Source organism: Mya arenaria, chromosome 5 (assembly GCF_026914265.1).
Source record: "Mya arenaria isolate MELC-2E11 chromosome 5, ASM2691426v1".
Lineage (NCBI taxonomy): Eukaryota > Metazoa > Mollusca > Bivalvia > Myida > Myidae > Mya > Mya arenaria.
In genome coordinates this window covers 9,298,993-9,320,947 of record NC_069126.1, presented here as the reverse complement: position 1 = coordinate 9,320,947, position 21,955 = coordinate 9,298,993, and the positions used below count along the sequence as shown (strand labels likewise).

The 21,955-nt window shown below is 35.7% G+C and overlaps 1 protein-coding gene across 2 annotated transcripts; it reads right to left on the bottom strand.

The window, feature by feature from the left end:
* Positions 1-900: 900 nt before the first annotated feature.
* On the bottom strand, positions 901-21,684 carry LOC128233607 (uncharacterized). 2 transcript variants are annotated; one of them, XM_052947360.1, is made up of 9 exons: positions 21,400-21,684; positions 7,355-7,490; positions 6,931-7,074; positions 5,880-6,061; positions 5,367-5,483; positions 4,615-4,710; positions 3,774-3,869; positions 3,370-3,466; positions 901-2,462 (listed from the first exon to the last, which is right to left on the bottom strand). In XM_052947360.1, exons 4-9 carry the CDS (start codon positions 5,902-5,904, stop codon positions 1,808-1,810), a joined length of 1,086 nt encoding a protein of 361 aa, XP_052803320.1. In that variant the 5' UTR covers positions 5,905-6,061; positions 6,931-7,074; positions 7,355-7,490; positions 21,400-21,684; the 3' UTR covers positions 901-1,807. The 2 variants fall into 2 exon arrangements, with proteins under 2 accessions (XP_052803320.1, XP_052803321.1); XM_052947361.1 differs by lacking the exon at positions 21,400-21,684 and adding an exon at positions 18,220-18,323.
* Positions 21,685-21,955: the final 271 nt, after the last annotated feature.

The following is a 21,955-nucleotide window of genomic DNA, read 5'->3' as shown; positions in this document are numbered from 1 at the left end:
ATTGATTTTTTTAAACATTGTAATTTTTCGTCCTTTAATTGACGTTTGCATCGCTGCCGGCCCTTAACTAAATGGACAGCGGCTACATATCATCGATAAAAAACATTCTATATATTTTACTTTTTTAGTTGGATGCACATATTTAGTGTATAAAACATCTGTATATACACGCATAAAATAGCAAATAATGGTATGGTATCATCGACTACTAACATAGTTTCACCAGTCACTACTATATCCAGTCAGTAAGATAACAGAACTTGTGGCCCATAATTGATTCATATTGGCGAGGATAAGATCACGGACCTTGTGGTCCATACTTGTTCCACATTGGACAGGATAAGATCACGGACCTTGTGGTCCATACTTGTTCCACATTAGACAGGATAAGATCACGGACCTTGTGGTCCATACTTGTTACACATTGGACAGGATAAGATCACGGACCTTGTGGTACCATACCTGTTCCACATTGGACAGGATAAGATCACGGATCTTGTGACGTTAATTGTAATTAAACTCATGGCTGCTGCATAAACTTGCTGGAAAACTTGAAAAAAGTAGATGCAAGGGAAGTTAACGATGTTGCATTTACGATTACATTCAATGAATAACTCCAATCGAACCATTAATTTGAGAGCGAAAAAATACTTCGAAATGCACCCAGAATATGCAAAATATATTTAATAAAACATATCAAACAAAGTCACGTTTGGACACAGTCGTTATAATTTCAAGAATATCAAGCATAGAAACTGTATGGCATTTGGTCTGCAAGAAGTACTGTTCGGATGGATAGAGGCTGAATTAAAGATGAATGTGTACATCTATTGTATTTTTAAGAGACGAAATGATGACTGAACAATAAAGTACGTTTGAAAATTTAATGTCCTTATGAAACTATATCGACATGCCTAGCTGTGTTCGAGTTTAATTGTATACACCTCAAAAAGTCAGAACCAGATACACGAGGCAACATAAGTGTCCACTTGAAAACATAAAAAAAAAAACATTTATCAATAAGTGCTGAGGAAACTCAATTTTAAAGATCCGTGAAAGCAAAATAAAAAAATGAAAAATACTTCAGTTTGAAATGTCAAAGAGATTAAAAGAAGTATTGACAATTTAGTTTAAAATTAAAAATTTAAACATACCGATTAATGAGTAGGTATGCATATTGCACTCTTATATTTTCAAAACGATAATCGAATAAACTAAATGAAATGCCAAGAAGAACATCCTCAAACCTGGACCTAATATCGCAAAAATATTACATACAATCAATTGACCACATAACAACATACACTGTTTTAAGATCTTAAATATTTGTTGTTGGTTTTTACATATATTTAAGCCCTATTTCTCATAGATATTGTTGATAAATATTTTTAGACAATAGTTCATGAACAAATTAAAATATAATTAAGTAAAGCTCAAAATACATGTTTTTTCTCTTGAATTGTTTGTTTTTTGCGAATATTGAGTAATGCTTTTGATTAATAAAATACACGTAAGAATACGCTTTATAAAGAGTAATGCATATATAATGTTGAAATACCTATGCTTTTATGTGGATAAATGAATCAAAACGTCTTAAGTTTGTTCAAGATCGGGGCCTGGTTAGCATGTTGTTAACACATGAGAAAATATGCATACTCTCCAAATGGATAAACAGTTTTCGAAAGTAACAAGGAAAACATTGTTTACTAAACGTATACGAAAACCGCTTTTTTATTCACAATTTATGAATGAACAATGACGCTGTTAAATAACAGTATAAGACATGTATTGCTTCTACATTATATAATTACCAGTTTTTGTTAACCTTATCATAGTTAACACCAGTAGTTTTCTCCGACCTATCTTGGCAACTGACTTGTGTCTCGACTTTTGTGTCATATTCATTTTCAGTTTCGTGTTTGTCTTGTAGTCCATAAATGTTTTCCATAATGTGATGCCGTTCAGGTCGCTCATTCAGTTGGTTATATATCTGTTCAAGTTCGCCTTTGTTCTGTACTCCGTATACATTGTCCGTACTCCGTTTGTGATTAGGACGTTCATTCAAATGGTTATATGTGTCATCCTGGTTTTCACTTATTGTGGCGGTCGTGGAATCAAAGTCGTGTATTGGTTGAGATATGTCGTGGCCTTGGATGCCGAAATGGTTAAGATGGCCATATACTGCTCGTCCCTGGTTCATGTTGTTGTGTAAATTAGCAGTATGTAGCATATTTTGTGGATTGTGTTTAGTATCAGCCAGCTTGTTCACATCAACATAGTCATACATCATCCGTCCTTTTCCTGAAGTTTTGTTTTTAGTTGGCATTTCTTCAGTCATGGAATAACTTGGATATGTCTTTAAATTGTCAAGTGTTTGTGACTCGCTGTAATCTGTATTTGTGTACTCCACTGGTGATTTTTTGTTCTTCTTTTTACTGTCATCAATACAACGTAACCATCCCCTGTAACAAATCAGTTCTGTTCTTATTACTCCTATATATAAGCATTTGCCTATTATAAATATTTAGCTGCAATGGCGTTAACTATTGAAATGGAAGCAGTTATCATGAAAAAGAGAAAATATTATCCGATACACTTAAACACTTAAAACAAAGAAGATACAAAAAGGAGATACTAAAGGAATATAATTCTGTGTTTTTGATATGTTCATGATACTTGATATGTACATGATACAGAGGTTGCATAAAGGACCTGTATGTGTATTTGTACGTAAATCTAAACGTAAATGGAAACGCACAAGTTGTTTAAAAGTCGTTTGCGAAGTTACACTGTCACCTTGCACTTGTAGGTGAACTGATTTTCGCATAAATCATTTTCCGCAGGCTATGTACATGTCATTCTAAACGTGTTCAATATATACATATCTTACTAAAGTATTACACAAAAACAAGTTCACGCGTACCAATACCTGTTGCGTTGCACTACCGTTCTAAAATATCTCGAATCACTTGATATATGATAATTTTATATCTATGATAATTGCTCTCGTGTGTCTCATATTGATTGTCTTTGGTTCTCATCCGTGTGTCTTTCAACAAGATCATTGTACTGTTTACACTGCCGGGTTTGTCTATGTAGTTCACGTAGAAACATTATCATATTAGTAATGTTAACAGATAATAAATAAATGACCAGGAGGGTGAAAGTGGTCTAGTGGTAAAGGTTTCCGCCTCTCACCCATGTTATCGGTTCTATCATCATCAGAGGTTCCTTCTAATGGACTCTCTGAATGAATACCAGTATTAACTTTGTACAAAGTAAACGGATCGAGAGTGATTATATAATTGATAAGCATTTGTCACAATAAAGCTAAAAAATCCGTTGAAATCATATAAATATTTTCCCAACCTCTTCCTCAGTATAACGGAAATGACAATACATATCCCAACAACCACTAGCGCTGAAACGCTAGCAGAAATCTCCGCAACCGGAACTCGTTGATCAGCTGAAAACAAAAAGTGAAAACAGAAATACTGCTGTTCAAATAAAACAGCCTTAGAAAACGTTAAATTCACTATTTTTGGCACAGTCGCTCAAAACTTAAAAGCAAAAACAATTCATTGATTAACATATCGAGAAATCTTAAAAGTCATTTGTATTAAACTTATATATTAGAAAAAACTGATGAAATATATACACATTACAAACATGAGAGGCTAGTTCGTCTTTTGGCTTATTCTTGTGTTGCAACAAAATAATTAAATGACTTTCAGCATCATGTTCAGTTTCACGTATTTTGAACATAACGTCACCTTTTGTGTTTGTTCTAGTTTTCTCTGCTGTTTCTGGAATTTTCGATGTCAATGTGGAGTGGACTGTGGCAGTTGCTGTTGTTGTTACAAAGTTCGCTGAAAATGTAGAAAACAATAACATTTTTCTTAATTACTTGATCGTGAATACATATTAGAGGTAAAGGTGGACTTGATGATTCGTTAGATATACAGTTCAATTCAGCCTCTGTCCAACCGAAAAGTACTCTTTCATAAGCATAGGCTTATTTATTAGTTGCAACATGATTTTTCAATGACGTTCAGATCATGTTCAGTTGCACATATTGTTAACATAATGACGTCACCTTTTGTTTTTGTCCTTTTAGAGGTAAAGGTAGACAAGATGATTATGTGGCCTCATAAATAAATGACCTTTAACAAAATAATCACAATTTTGATCCAAATAAAAGTAAAAGTCGCTAGATATTTAGTACGTCTTTCACATCAAATGCAATTCTTCCTATGCGTGATATTCACGCGAGTACAAATACCGTGCCAAAAATGACAATTGAGATTGTATGTTCAGTCGGTCTTATTAAGCTCTAACTTGACTTGAAAGCATTAAAAAAACTATTAGTTAAACATAAACGCTTGAAATATCGTTATCTTTCTTATTGGTGAAAAGTGCAGTTATATATACTCGTAAAAGTAAATTCAGTAAGATTTGTATTAAACTTATATATTAGAAAAAACTGATGAAATATATACACATTACAAACATGAGAGGCTAGTTCGTCTTTTGGCTTATTCTTGTGTTGCAACAAAATAATTAAATGACTTTCAGCATCATGTTCAGTTTCACGTATTTTGAACATAACGTCACCTTTTGTGTTTGTTCTAGTTTTCTCTGCTGTTTCTGGAATTTTCGATGTCAATGTGGAGTGGACTGTGGCAGTTGCTGTTGTTGTTACAAAGTTCGCTGAAAATGTAGAAAACAATAACATTTTTCTTAATTACTTGATCGTGAATACATATTAGAGGTAAAGGTGGACTTGATGATTCGTTAGATATACAGTTCAATTCAGCCTCTGTCCAACCGAAAAGTACTCTTTCATAAGCATAGGCTTATTTATTAGTTGCAACATGATTTTTCAATGACGTTCAGGTCATGTTCAGTTGCACATATTGTTAACATAATGACGTCACCTTTTGTTTTTATCCTTTTAGAGGTAAAGGTAGACAAGATGATTATGTGGCCTCATAAATAAATGACCTTTAACAAAATAATCACAATTTTGATCCAAATAAAAGTAAAAGTCGCTAGATATTTAGTACGTCTTTCACATCAAATGCAATTCTTCCTATGCGTGATATTCACGCGAGTACAAATACCGTGCCAAAAATGACAAATGAGATTGTATGTTCAGTCGGTCTTATTAAGCTCTAACTTGACTTGAAAGCATTAAAAAAAACTATTAGTTAAACACAGACGCTTAAAATATCGTGATCTTTCTCATTGGTAAAAAGTGCAGTTATATATACTCGTCAAAGTAAATTCAGTAAGATACTTGCACGTTTTTATATTCAGGTCATATGAGTAGCATTGGAATAGTAAGATATAGCCCTAAAACATACGTGTCTCACAGAGGCTCTTTCGTCTTACACTCCGACCGTTGTCAAACTTAACTTCAAGTCTGTTACCATCAAATTGGACGTAAGCATACCGTTTCGGTCCGTTGGTGTGGAAGGTTTCTGTAGTAATGTACACATTTTCAGTACAGTTTTTAATTTGAACTCAGCAAATTAAAACAATCGATGATCTTTATATAACAACATTTAAACTATAGGCTATTTTGCAAATTAAACTATCTGATTGGTTAATATAAACTTTTAGTTAATATTGAACACTCATAAACAACTTTAACACAACCGAATAATAAAAAGGTTTTTACAATTAGCTGCTAAACGTTTTTATTATATATTGTCTCCTCATTGTTGGTTTCAACAATAACAGTCTATTGCACACAGCAGTTGAATTACAAAAGCATTACCTAAAAACACCTGGTCATCGAAAACAATTTTTTGACAATAATAAAACATTTTGTTTTAATTTATTAGGGAATACAACCATTATGTCAAATTGTTTACCTCCTGATCTGATCATTGAGTTCATTCTGATTATGCCTGTCCAGAATTGACTGGTAGTGGAGATACGTGATGATTCATTATGTCGAAAGATTCCGGGGAACTTGCCATCAGCAAAACATTTCTCTCCTGCATCTGCTGAACTGCTTGCTTTTTTCCAATATCCCGAACTGTTCCGTTCATATCTGGGCAGGTTCATATAAACGAAGATCACGGTAGAAATACATTTTCAGTTCTTAATTACCCACAAATCAGTACATACATGATAAAAACATTGTTACTGAAATAAAACTATAACGATGGTCAAAATAAAAATATAATGTGAATGCTGTTTTTATATGACTTATACAATACAGACTTATACAAGAATTTCATTGGTAAACTTTTATTAACAAATGTAAATGCCACTGAGAAACACTTGTATATAAAACAATTTATGGTATGGCACTATGGTATATGACAAAGTTACTTATTTTAAATATGTATTCTCTTTTAACAGTGTGTAGTACGAAATGTAGTTCCAGATGATAAATTAAATGCAAAACAACTTTAAAACTTGTTAATCATATCTGTTTTATAAAATTGCATATTTATGACATATATTATGTTCATGCTAATGTATATGAACACGGCTAATTGTAATTGATTGTCGTTTGGTGTGTGCATGCATTGAATTGAATTAGATCGTTCAATTATAATAAGAAAACAAAAGAAAGTTACAGCCTAGACACGACAACCTATACTCTGTGTCCTTATATGCAGCATTCCATTGTGAATTGACACTAAGTGTGACCTTGAACCTAGATGTAGGGACACGGGTCTTGCACGCGACATGTCGTCTTGGTATGTCGAACACATGTGGCAAGTTATTTTAAAATCTGTCCATACAAGAGAAAGTTACAGCCCGGACACGAGTTATTGAGCCGAACACACGGACGAATGGATGGACGGACGGACGGACGGACATGCAGTTGTATTTGTAAATAAGTCATCATGTGTAATAATTTTCTAAAAAAAAACAAAACATAAACGTTTATATATAAAATGTTTGTACCTGTGAATGGCCTATCGCTGCAGACTATGTTTTGCATGATTCTTTGATAACAGACCGACCATCTATACTCGTAGTAACTGTTGGATGTTGATAGTCTTAAGCATCTCTTGCTAGAGCAATTGCAATACATGGAACATTTCGTAGCTGAAAAGTAATTGAAAATGTTGAGATTTAAATATATCTATTTCGCCTAACAAAATAAATGGCAATCAAAGAACATTATCATACACTTTACTAAGTAAACTTTGCACGTATACAAACCATTACCGATCGATGTTTTACCCTTATTTCGAGATTTAAACTCTTAAATTTCGGGAACCAAATCTTGTAGGTCCGGGCATACGGGAGTATACCTTAGTGCGCCCCTGCATGTAGAGCAAATAAAATAAAAATAATATATTCCAATGATAATATAGTTTAATACCATTTTGAACTGTGTAAATGGAAAAATAATCTTGTCCCTCTTTGCCACATTTGTAATCATCTGCAGTCTTGCATGTTGAAGTGCATTTTGATTCGCTTGCAACACCAGAGGGATCAAAACACTTGCATTCAACGTTCTGCAAACGAACAATTATGTAGTAATTCAATCGATGAACATCAGCTTGAAACATCTGTAGCGCACTATAGGAATTTACAACTCAAAGTGACACAAAAGTCTAATCTTGAGATGGTCAGACATATTTTCTCGCGGTCATGAAAATAAACAAAATTTCGAGTTTGTAGTCGAGCTAAGGACTTAAAAATGGTGATTATTAATCTGTGAAGTTACTTGAAGTGTATATGTTTGAAAATTGTGAATTTGAGGACTTACAAATGGATGATTTTGGACATTTGGTGTTTTCTATGTAAGTACTATCAAATCGTATACTGCAGAACTTTAAAAGGGACACATACGTATTGTTAATTTTATAAATGAATACATATGGAGCACTGTACGTCTACGCCCACGCCTGTTGGCTCAGGGCCGGCCGCCAAACGTAACCTTTCACTTTCTCCATCGGAAATGGACCTGCCAACAGACAATAAAAAGTCAAGGCCTCATGAGTCTTTTGACATTTCGAGCATTCCAGAACACTCCACTGACACTACTGCTGACGTCAGTCCTTCCATAAAGCTTTCTCAGCATGACATTACTGTCATATCAGATCATCTAAAGGCTCTTTTTCTTGTTGAAATTCAGAGTTCTATTACAACTGCAGTCGAATCTGCGGTTGATTCCCTTATTCCAAAGGTAGTAAGCAAAATCAATCAAAATCTTATCAAGGAGCTTGATACCATAAAGTCGGAAAATAACTTTCTGAAAGTACGGGTATCAGAACTCGAGTCAAGAGTCGACCACTCCGAGCAATATAGCAGGAGAAACAGCCTTCGTATATCAGGCATAAAGGAGGCCGCTGGGGAAGTCACCGACGATATAGTCATATCTATGGTGTCGGACTTGGGAGGCTCAATCTCCTTGGATGAGATCGACAGGTCGCATAGGCTCGGAAAACGATATGTACCTGGGTCATCACAGGGGTCTGATCGGTCTGCTCGTACGATTAGACCACGTGACATTATAGTAAAATTCACGTCTTACCGCTCGCGCCAGAAACTGTTTAATATTCGAGCCAATGCAAAGGGGAAGGAACTATATAACAAGGTCTTTATTAATGAGGATCTATCTAGAGCGCGAAGCAACGTGTTCTTTAAAGCTAGGCTCCTCGCACGCAAAGGTCAAATTCAAAGTGCATGGACGTCTGACGGCACTATTTTGCTTCGTGACAACGACATGAACGTCCACAGAGTCACGAAAGCGAACGACCTTCTTAAGTTTGAGAATTCGACAGTGCTTCGCCCAATACCCCAACAACAGTCGTATGCGTCTGTTCTTTCGGCGGGCTCCCAGTGACTTACCATCTCTAGTGTTACGTTTTATTTTATCTGAAGTATATTAGATACATTGCATTAAATTTACCATGTACTTTTATATCGATAAACACTAATAACGGTACTTACTGTTCAACAGTAAGGCTTTCATAGGTCATGAACTAGCACAGGTGCGTAAATCGAGGATTTATTTATTTAAACCACTTGGTCAGTAAAAGCACCTAAGTACATGAAATCGTGCTAAACTACTTAACGGTAACATGACCCGTTATAATATTGAAACAGTATTTGTACTGAACAAACTAACATGATCATTGTAGTATCTTTACAATTTAGCATGCTTTTACTTAAATATCTTCAATCCATAGTTTATAGTTTTAAATACCCCATCATCTGTTGTATTATTATTAATGATGTGCATTTAACCTACATCATATATATTCCGACTTCTTGCTTCAATTTTGTTTTGGAAACAGTATATTTACAAATTGATTTAACACACATGTAGTATATAAAATTAATTCCGTATATATTTAAATGTTTGCTTTTCTGGTTATATCGCTTCTTACCAAAACATGTGTACTATAACTTTAAAATATGTGCCATTAACTTCCTGCATAATTTGAGTTCACTGTATGATTTAATTTATTGAAACAGTATTGTAACGTACCAAATTAATTGTATCATTGTTAACCTTTGATCAAGATAGTATATAACATATACTAATATTATTTGGATGCACATCATTGCTTCTAATCTGTTGGTTGGTGTGTGCCTATACAAGGTCAATGGTTGACTGAGTCGCATCTAACAATTTATTGTTGTGGGCGCATATGTATAGTTACAACACTTAATCATTACTTTGTCGTAGCTGTTAAGTGTTTAGAGCCTATTTAATACATATATATATATATATACATATGTAACTACTTTGTACTATAACTAATTATGAACCGGTCACTCACTGCATATACAGTCCATTTGTTTTTGTTACAAATTATTGAAACTTTTAATTTAGCATATAAGTATATGTAATTCTTTGTACATACTATTGTTATTTACATCAACATCTGTTAACACTTCAGTTTTTCAGAAATTTGTTATTAATCATCATTTTTAAGGACCAAGGTTTTCTTACGCTCTTAGGTTCTTCCACATGACACATCACTTTTTTTTTGTTTATTCTTACTTTTCACATTTCTAGATCTCCATCATTCTGTAAACTTTTCTTTTCTTCACACTTTGGTCTTCATACTCCTTGCCTTATGATAGTATATGGGTACTCGCCAGTGACATTTAATGTCGTCAACCGGATATCGGCGGTGACTTTGTTTCTGTTTCTTATCCATTCTGTTTCATGAACGCACTGTGTAATAATTGGTCGTCGGTAGCCGGTTTGACAAAGTTATACGTCGGGGGATATTGGAAAATCAGTATAGTTTTAATATTTTCCATCCCAATCCTATTCAACGTCTTAGCCCTGTTTTCTCTAAAGGCATACCACGTTTCATACTCAACGCCAACCACTGGAAAAAAGATCCAGCCTAATGTGATAAAACTCCGTTGTAACGGGTTATGGTTTGTAGCCGTCTACTCAGTTTTCTCTGCCATTGTATTTGAATTATGGATTGTCCAGCTCATATTGTTATCTGGTGATGTTCACCGTAATCCTGGTCCCGATTCATTTTCATCATGTTCAACAGAATCCAGTTCAGATTTATCAAAACTCCTCTTGTCACAACATCACGTCTCATTTATCCATTACAATGTACAAAGCCTGCAAAACAAGGTTGATATACTTTTCTCTGAACTGAATGGATTTGATATTATAGCTTTTTCTGAAACATGGCTTAATGAATCAATCTCTTGCGAAGATATATCTTTCATTGGTTATCACACGGTCGAGAGACGTGATAGACCAGGCGACAGTCATGGTGGTGTTTGTGTATTTATCAAGGATAGTATACACTTCACTCGCCGCCTAGACTTAGAAATCAATTGCCTGGAAAGCATATGGGTCGAAATTACTTTGAAAAGCCGTAAGCGTTTACTATTTGGGACATTTTACAGACCACCAAACTCATCTAGCGCGTATTGTGATTCTATAGAGGACTCTGTGGGACTTGCCATTGATACAGGAATCAGTGAGGTCATAATAACTGGTGATTTTAATTACAACTCAAGCAACTCAAGTTCTTCCAGGCGTATTCAAACCTTATGTTCTGTCTATGGACTTTCGCAAGTTATAACCGAGCCGACCCACTTTACTGAAAATACCTCATCCACACTAGATCTGATCTTCGCTTCAAACACTAATAGCTTAATATCTTCGGGTGTTGGGGATCCTTTTCTCCCATCCAATATTCGGTACCATTGTCCTATATTTGGAATACTTAAATTCGCTAAGTGTAAGACAACCTCGTTTCCGAGGCAAGTATGGTATTACGACAGGGGTAACTACGAGGAGCTACGAGGTCGTCTCGACAATACTGAATGGGACTCTCTTTCTGATGCAAATATTAATACATACACTGACTATGTAACTAACGCAATTTTGAATCACGCCAAAAGATGTATCCCAACTAAAACAGTCGTTATTCGACCAGACGACGTTCCCTGGATGACTTTGCATTTAAAAAATCTCATTCGCAAGCGTAAACGGTACTATAAAAATGCTAAGAGTAAAAACTCAACTCTACTTTGGGATAAGTTTCGAAGTTTTCGAAACGAAACCACTCTGACCATTCGGAGTGCAAAGGAAACTTACTATTCTAATCTTTCAGAAAAGATTTGTTCTGGGTCTGTCCAATCTAAAGGCTGGTGGACGATTTTAAAATCTTTTCTTAATCCTCAATCTAAGCCATGTATCAATGCAATTCAAGATCCCACTAACGGAGAACTGTGTCTAGATGACGCTGATAAAGCAGAACTGATCAATACACATTTTAGAAACCAATCTTTATTAGACGATAGTTTGGCATTTGGTGTTTTCTATGTAAGTACTATCAAATCGTATACTGCAGAACTTTAAAAGGGACACATACGTATTGTTAATTTTATAAATGAATACATATGGAGCACTGTACGTCTACGCCCACGCCTGTTGGCTCAGGGCCGGCCGCCAAACGTAACCTTTCACTTTCTCCATCGGAAATGGACCTGCCAATAGACAATAAAAAGTCAAGGCCTCATGAGTCTTTTGACATTTCGAGCATTCCAGAACACTCCACTGACACTACTGCTGACGTCAGTCCTTCCATAAAGCTTTCTCAGCATGACATTACTGTCATATCAGATCATCTAAAGGCTCTTTTTCTTGTTGAAATTCAGAGTTCTATTACAACTGCAGTCGAATCTGCGGTTGATTCCCTTATTCCAAAGGTAGTAAGCAAAATCAATCAAAATCTTATCAAGGAGCTTGATACCATAAAGTCGGAAAATAACTTTCTGAAAGTACGGGTATCAGAACTCGAGTCAAGAGTCGACCACTCCGAGCAATATAGCAGGAGAAACAGCCTTCGTATATCAGGCATAAAGGAGGCCGCTGGGGAAGTCACCGACGATATAGTCATATCTATGGTGTCGGACTTGGGAGGCTCAATCTCCTTGGATGAGATCGACAGGTCGCATAGGGTCGGAAAACGATATGTACCTGGGTCATCACAGGGGTCTGATCGGTCTGCTCGTACGATTAGACCACGTGACATTATAGTAAAATTCACGTCTTACCGCTCGCGCCAGAAACTGTTTAATATTCGAGCCAATGCAAAGGGGAAGGAACTATATAACAAGGTCTTTATTAATGAGGATCTATCTAGAGCGCGAAGCAACGTGTTCTTTAAAGCTAGGCTCCTCGCACGCAAAGGTCAAATTCAAAGTGCATGGACGTCTGACGGCACTATTTTGCTTCGTGACAACGACATGAACGTCCACAGAGTCACGAAAGCGAACGACCTTCTTAAGTTTGAGAATTCGACAGTGCTTCGCCCAATACCCCAACAACAGTCGTATGCGTCTGTTCTTTCGGCGGGCTCCCAGTGACTTACCATCTCTAGTGTTACGTTTTATTTTATCTGAAGTATATTAGATACATTGCATTAAATTTACCATGTACTTTTATATCGATAAACACTAATAACGGTACTTACTGTTCAACAGTAAGGCTTTCATAGGTCATGAACTAGCACAGGTGCGTAAATCGAGGATTTATTTATTTAAACCACTTGGTCAGTAAAAGCACCTAAGTACATGAAATCGTGCTAAACTACTTAACGGTAACATGACCCGTTATAATATTGAAACAGTATTTGTACTGAACAAACTAACATGATCATTGTAGTATCTTTACAATTTAGCATGCTTTTACTTAAATATCTTCAATCCATAGTTTATAGTTTTAAATACCCCATCATCTGTTGTATTCTTATTAATGATGTGCATTTAACCTACATCATATATATTCCGACTTCTTGCTTCAATTTTGTTTTGGAAACAGTATATTTACAAATTGATTTAACACACATGTAGTATATAAAATTAATTCCGTATATATTTAAATGTTTGCTTTTCTGGTTATATCGCTTCTTACCAAAACATGTGTACTATAACTTTAAAATATGTGCCATTAACTTCCTGCATAATTTGAGTTCACTGTATGATTTAATTTATTGAAACAGTATTGTAACGTACCAAATTAATTGTATCATTGTTAACCTTTGATCAAGATAGTATATAACATATACTAATATTATTTGGATGCACATCATTGCTTCTAATCTGTTGGTTGGTGTGTGCCTATACAAGGTCAATGGTTGACTGAGTCGCATCTAGCAATTTATTGTTGTGGGCGCATATGTATAGTTACAACACTTAATCATTACTTTGTCGTAGCTGTTAAGTGTTTAGAGCCTATTTAATACATATATATATATATATATACATATGTAACTACTTTGTACTATAACTAATTATGAACCGATCACTCACTGCATATACAGTCCATTTGTTTTTGTTACAAATTATTGAAACTTTTAATTTAGCATATAGGTATATGTAATTCTTTGTACATACTATTGTTATTTACATCAACATCTGTTAACACTTCAGTTTTTCAGAAATTTGTTATTAATCATCATTTTTAAGGACCAAGGTTTTCTTACGCTCTTAGGTTCTTCCACATGACACATCACCTTTTTTTGTTTATTCTTACTTTTCACATTTCTAGATCTCCATCATTCTGTAAACTTTTCTTTTCTTCACACTTTGGTCTTCATACTCCTTGCCTTATGATAGTATATGGGTACTCGCCAGTGACATTTAATGTCGTCAACCGGATATCGGCGGTGACTTTGTTTCTGTTTCTTATCCATTCTGTTTCATGAACGCACTGTGTAATAATTGGTCGTCGGTAGCCGGTTTGACAAAGTTATACGTCGGGGGATATTGGAAAATCAGTATAGTTTTAATATTTTCCATCCCAATCCTATTCAACGTCTTAGCCCTGTTTTCTCTAAAGGCATACCACGTTTCATACTCAACGCCAACCACTGGAAAAAAGATCCAGCCTAATGTGATAAAACTCCGTTGTAACGGGTTATGGTTTGTAGCCGTCTACTCAGTTTTCTCTGCCATTGTATTTGAATTATGGATTGTCCAGCTCATATTGTTATCTGGTGATGTTCACCGTAATCCTGGTCCCGATTCATTTTCATCATGTTCAACAGAATCCAGTTCAGATTTATCAAAACTCCTCTTGTCACAACATCACGTCTCATTTATCCATTACAATGTACAAAGCCTGCAAAACAAGGTTGATATACTTTTCTCTGAACTGAATGGATTTGATATTATAGCTTTTTCTGAAACATGGCTTAATGAATCAATCTCTTGCGAAGATATATCTTTCATTGGTTATCACACGGTCGAGAGACGTGATAGACCAGGCGACAGTCATGGTGGTGTTTGTGTATTTATCAAGGATAGTATACACTTCACTCGCCGCCTAGACTTAGAAATCAATTGCCTGGAAAGCATATGGGTCGAAATTACTTTGAAAAGCCGTAAGCGTTTACTATTTGGGACATTTTACAGACCACCAAACTCATCTAGCGCGTATTGTGATTCTATAGAGGACTCTGTGGGACTTGCCATTGATACAGGAATCAGTGAGGTCATAATAACTGGTGATTTTAATTACAACTCAAGCAACTCAAGTTCTTCCAGGCGTATTCAAACCTTATGTTCTGTCTATGGACTTTCGCAAGTTATAACCGAGCCGACCCACTTTACTGAAAATACCTCATCCACACTAGATCTGATCTTCGCTTCAAACACTAATAGCTTAATATCTTCGGGTGTTGGGGATCCTTTTCTCCCATCCAATATTCGGTACCATTGTCCTATATTTGGAATACTTAAATTCGCTAAGTGTAAGACAACCTCGTTTCCGAGGCAAGTATGGTATTACGACAGGGGTAACTACGAGGAGCTACGAGGTCGTCTCGACAATACTGAATGGGACTCTCTTTCTGATGCAAATATTAATACATACACTGACAATGTAACTAACGCAATTTTGAATCACGCCAAAAGATGTATCCCAACTAAAACAGTCGTTATTCGACCAGACGACGTTCCCTGGATGACTTTGCATTTAAAAAATCTCATTCGCAAGCGTAAACGGTACTATAAAAATGCTAAGAGTAAAAACTCAACTCTACTTTGGGATAAGTTTCGAAGTTTTCGAAACGAAACCACTCTGACCATTCGGAGTGCAAAGGAAACTTACTATTCTAATCTTTCAGAAAAGATTTGTTCTGGGTCTGTCCAATCTAAAGGCTGGTGGACGATTTTAAAATCTTTTCTTAATCCTCAATCTAAGCCATGTATCAATGCAATTCAAGATCCCACTAACGGAGAACTGTGTCTAGATGACGCTGATAAAGCAGAACTGATCAATACACATTTTAGAAACCAATCTTTATTAGACGATAGTGGTCATGTCATTCCGCCGATAAACAATCGCTACGGTAATAATAATCTTGATAATATAACTTTGCTACCAAGTGATATCACCGACATTTTAACCTCCCTCCCCATATACAAAGCCTCAAGTCCTGATGGAATAAGCAACCGAATACTAAAAGAATGCTCGCACTGTTTAGCTCGCCCGCTGTGTGCCCTTTTTAATACATCTCTTTCTACCGGTCAGTTTCCCAAGCAGTGGAAAGATGCCAATGTATGTGCAGTTTTCAAAAAGGGAGATCCGACACTTCCTGTAAACTATCGTCCTATTTCCCTACTTAATACAATGGAAAAAGTGTTCGAGCGGGCAGTATATAAACATTTTTTTAACCATCTTCGTGATATAAACTTTCTAACCTCGTTTCAGTCAGGCTTTCGGCCAGGTGACTCCACTGTTAATCAACTTACTTTCCTTTACAACACTTTTTGCAAGGCATTAGATGATGGCCTTGAAGTTCGAACAGTATTTTTTGATATTAGCAAGGCGTTTGATAAAGTTTGGCACAAGGGTTTGCTTGTGAAGCTTCAAGAAACAGGTGTCCATGGCAACTTACTATCGTGGTTCCGTGACTATCTCAGTAATCGTAGGCAACGCGTAGTTCTCCCTGGCTCCATGTCTAGTTGGGCCCAACTTGAGGCCGGTGTTCCGCAAGGTTCCATTCTAGGTCCCCTTTTATTTCTTATATTCATAAATGACATTGTTGTTAATATTGGTAGTAATATTAGGTTATTCGCAGACGATACCAGTCTATACATTCTGGTTGATGAGCCCCTGAGGGCCACTGAAATAATCCAGAGGGATATTCATAGCATAAGTACTTGGGCTGATAAATGGTTAGTAACCTTTAACCCTGCAAAAACTATGTCAATTTTGTTTTCCCGAAAACGACAACCTCGTTTCTACCCCGAGTTAACTATGTATGGTCAACAAATTTCAGAAACTAACTCGCACAAACATCTTGGTTTGGTCCTCTCCAGTGACTGTACATGGCACGAGCACTTTGAGTACATTAGAAGTAAGGCCCTCAAACGCATATGCATCATGCGAAAGCTAAAATTCCGTTTGGACAGAAAATGTCTAGAAATTATCTATTTTTCATACATTCGCCCAATTCTTGAATATGCTGATACAGTGTGGGATAATTGTACAGACTACGAAAAAAATGAACTTCAAAAGATTCAAAATGAGGCCGGTAGAATCGTCTGTGGGGCTACAAAGCTAGTATCTATTTCCGTTCTTCACAAGGAACTGAGCTGGCCTACTCTTTCAGAAAGACGGCTCAATCACAAACTATGTCTCTTCTATAAAATGGACAACGGCCTTGTACCTGAGTATTTATCATCCCTTACACCCCAAACTGTTGGTTCTCATAATTATCCACTACGCAATGCATCTAATACAAGAACGGTTATGTCACGTACTAGTTCTTACTTTTCCTCTTTCCTTCCTTCTTTTGTACGTGCATGGAATGAACTTTCTCGGGATGTGCGGGACAGCCCTTCTATTGCTTCTTTCAAGAGATCTATTTCAAATCAATCTTCAGTCTGCCCTCCATACTATTACAACGGTAGCCGTCGCTTGCAGGTACTCCACGCTCGACTGCGTACTAGTTGTAGTGCCCTTAACTATCACATCTTTTGCAAAAACATAATAATTTCTGCTCTATGCGAATGTGGTGAAGTTGAAAGTAGCACGCACTTCTTCCTGCATTGTCCCTTGTATACGGATATTCGACAAACCTTAATTCGTGATATGTCTAGAATCACACGTGTTGACATTGATATCATTCTCAACGGTGATCCTACCCTTAACAACGAGAGCAACTCAAAAATCTTCAGTTTTGTTCATAGCTTCTTACAAAACTCGAAACGCTTCTGATTATGCCATATTCCCAGACTTGACCCTTTCTACCAAACGGTACAGGTACCCAACTATCATCAATCTAACTATCATCAAACTTACATATACTCTCGCTCTGTCTACTTTTTTTTCATCCATCCATCTTTTTTTTGTTACCCAAATCATCATTTTTATACACTATTTCAAACGCTTTCTTTCGTTCTCTTAAGATAATATTCTGCATGTTTTCATTAACAACATATATACATGTAATTAAAATTGTCTAACCTTCTCATTACTCTGCATAACGTGTAACTTAATTCTCACGGAGAGAAACTTTATAAGCTATGCTTTCGTTTCAATCCGATTCAATATATTAATGCAAATACTTAAATTATATTTAACGTGTATTATATGTATATAGAGATATGTTGAATAAAATATGTTTAAACCAAAGTGTAATTTTCAACAAAACCTTAAAATATGTATGGACAATTTGAAGCTATACATAATTGGTGATAGTTGAGAAGTTGAGTAAAGAACTATAGACAAACCTCATTATCTTTTTTCCGTATAGCAAATGTATCACATCCACTCTTCCATCTGCACTCATTTATATTGTGTGCGAGTAAAGCACCGCTGTTATTCAGTTTATTGCTAGAGTAGATATAAACATTGATAAACCAGTGCATTAGTTCATAACTGTCTTAATCTTTGCAAAATGTGTATGTGTAATAGAAACCAGTAATTACAAAAGACGTATGTACGTATTTGTTAAGTGACGCGTATCAAAACCCTGATAACCAACGGCAAACACCACATACACACTACACCACACCAACACACGAACGCCATCACGCACGCATGCCCACACACACGTACAGGCAAACACACACCTATGTTAACATTTCCAAACAAAAACAATATTCATACCTACGTATGCGAAACTGAGCTGAGCTTGGAATAAACCAATCCATAAACTGTCTTCTGGCAATGTCCAATTTAAATCCTTTTCTGTTTCAGCAAAGATACCAAGATCGTTATAATCAAGATTTGGAAGAGCCAAGGTGCAATTGCCATTTCCCCATTCCGTTTCCTGTTCCGAAATGTAATGACGGTGACCTGGTTAAGGTAACAATTTATGATAGCCAGCGTCTGTAAACATTGTAAATGAAGGCAGTAGGTAGATAGTGACATTAGAAACAATGACGAAGAATTAAAACTTCAATGTGATACATTATGTTTGTAATTTTACTGTGGAGGGGGTAAGTTCAGTTTCAAACTCCTTGAACACTCTCGTTTGTACGTTTGTAGAATCAATGGCGAGGTGGCTTTTCATTGGTTAGTGTTATGGCACGTGTTGTCATTATTATATTTGTTTGGATACCGCTGTACGGTTTGTAGCCGGATACGCTTTGCTCATATGTTTCACAAATAAAAACCCCAATGAGAACCCCCTGACCTAGAAAACTACAAAGTCCTATACAAGCCTGTGATCTTTATGCTTTCGTTTGTGTTTTAATACGTACCCCAAAAGTCACTAACATAATTTCATACCTTTACAGCTCCACAGTATTGATTTAGTCCAATATTTTTTATTGTGCATTTGCGAGGAGATATTTGAATCGATACAATTTATTTCTTGTGTGTGTGTGTGTGTGTGTGTGTGCGTGTGCGTGTGCGTGTGCGTGTGTGAGTGTGTGCGTGTGCGTGTGTGTGTGTGAGTGTATGTGAGTGTGCCCTTGCGCGCATTTTTATTCCACATTATTATTTAAGGCCTCACGAATAACTTGTGAGTTATTTTTGTTTATAAAGCAATAATTTAAATAAAGTTATTTAAATCTGGAATACAGCTACAGCGGAATATCTGAGTTTGCATAATTAAGCACTGTAGTGTTCTAATATGTATCAATAAAATGGAGTTATGACAACAATATTCTTGACTAAAAATGTTAAGCATATACATTCTAAGTACTTTTTCTCTATGAAACTGCAATTACCCACAGTTCGTTTATATCTTTAGAAAAAGGCACAATTGTACAAATATAAAACAAACAAATTCTAAGACTTTATCAAGAGAAAAGTCGGTGTTGCCGCGTAGCTGATTGTTATGCAATTAAGCCCTGACTCGTTGGGCTAAAAAAACTTTGCTATAACAGATCAGAGTTAACTAGTCAAGATCAAAGTACGCTAGTTATTACACAATACGTGAATTAATGATTGAATGTTTATAATGCAAAGGAAACTACAGTATTAAAGGGGCTATACACCGCATGATTAAATAGCGAAAAAAGATAATTGGCGAAAACTCTGAAAATAAACTTGGAATCGATGTGTACAATGCATTGGAACTAACTAACTGAAGTACCACATAGTTACAATTAATTTATTTTTCCCAGTTTTTTTTCTTATTTTTCAATTGAAAAAGATTATAAGGTATGTATACCTAGTAGAAATCATTCTTATGAGTGATTGGCTAGTCTAAGTTATCACGTGATATTACCAAGTAAGGCATAAAGCTTAAATATTCCATTGGTTTCGGGTAAGCCTTCGTAGCACAGTGGATACAACACTGGACTGCAATTTTAGCGACACCGGTTCGAAACCGGTCTCCGAATCGATTCTTTTTTCATTTTGGTATGTTTTTACAATTACGATATCAAAGAGTAAAACATTTTATTAAATAATTGTCCTGAGATTCGTTTCAGAAAAAGCTTATTTGGTGCTAATCTGGTGTATAGTCCCTTTAAGCCCGGTAGCCGTTGCATGAACAAATACTCTGTTTAGATACAAATTGGTAAGGCCCCTAACATACACTTATCGAGAACAGCACCACGTCACAAACATACAAAAACAAATCTTTATTAATAGGTTATGGAGTTACCGCCTTGGAACGGACAGAGAAACAGGAGTTTTGGCGATCCGGCTAGTTTATTAGTATTGACTTGTGAATAACAGCAGAAGTAAAAAGTTGAGGACACCGAAGCCAGCGCATATTTTAAGACAATGACGAATAAAATAAAACAAATTATGTAATATGATTAATTAACTTCAAGTACAACGTGTTGATACATACACTACCAAGGATTAAATACAGTCTTATCCACCATGCCTACTTTTCAAAGGTTTATTTGTTGTTGTTTAATAACTACTGACTCCGTATCAGTTCCGACATTTTTGAAGTCGCATTTAGAGTTTAGGCTTAATCATCAGTCAACGTTTTGAATCCTACGACAACGTCAGATTGTAGTAGTTTTGATAAAAAAAAATCTTGATAAACATACCTATTTTCTTTCTAAATAGTGTGTAGGCACTGTGCTGTTTGTGGATTTTTGTGCTGTTCTTCTATGTTTCTTGTTTGTGATTTTGTGTTCTTTGTCTTTGGCGTTTGCCCAGTGCCATTAAACAGGGTTTATGTTTAAAAAAATTCCTACTGAGCTTGTTTCTGTAGCATTTTGCATAAATATTGAGCTCAAAACATTATTTCTACGACGGTCACAAAAGCGGCAAACCTTAAACTTACATTCATAAGACATGTAATAGCGGTCCCGCAAAAATGCGATATATTCAATTCGTGAGCAATTACAAATTCATTTTTTTTAATTTAAAAACAAAACAAAACAGTTAATCCGACGATCGAAAATCAATCTGATCTGGCCTAATCAATTAGTTCTTTTCTTCAAATTACTCTCTATTTCAAATTGACGAAGCATAACAAAGTGTTGGTTTCTTACCTTCTACAAAAATGTTCTGAGCAAACCAAAACAGTAACACATTAAAGTCCATTTTCATAATTATTAAAATCAGCCTGGTCCGAATGCCGAACATTACCACTTATAAACCCTCAACCTTCTTAACTGAAAGAAGATAATCAGTCTTAAAACATTATATATTCATTTCAAACTGTTTAATGAATACATTATCAAGTAAGAATGGTGTTTGGTACCAACTGAGTCCATTTTGCTTATTTAGATGTTTGATATCCAATACATGAAGTTCACTAATATATGGACAGAAAGCAGAATAATAAAGTTGAAGTAAAAGACATTCAACGTTCAGATCAAACAGCAGTTATATGATCTCTTTTTTACTGTGGTTGTCTGCTAACTTCATGACTAATTTGTGAATACATAATTGGTATCCGTTTTGATATCTTCTTTAGGAAATTATACTCTTGTGTTATGTGTTATTGTCTTTGTAACTTCCTCATTGTCAAGACACTGTAACTTCCTCATTGTCAAGACTAATATTGAGAAATAATTGAAGCAACTTCGTGATATTGAGGCCAGC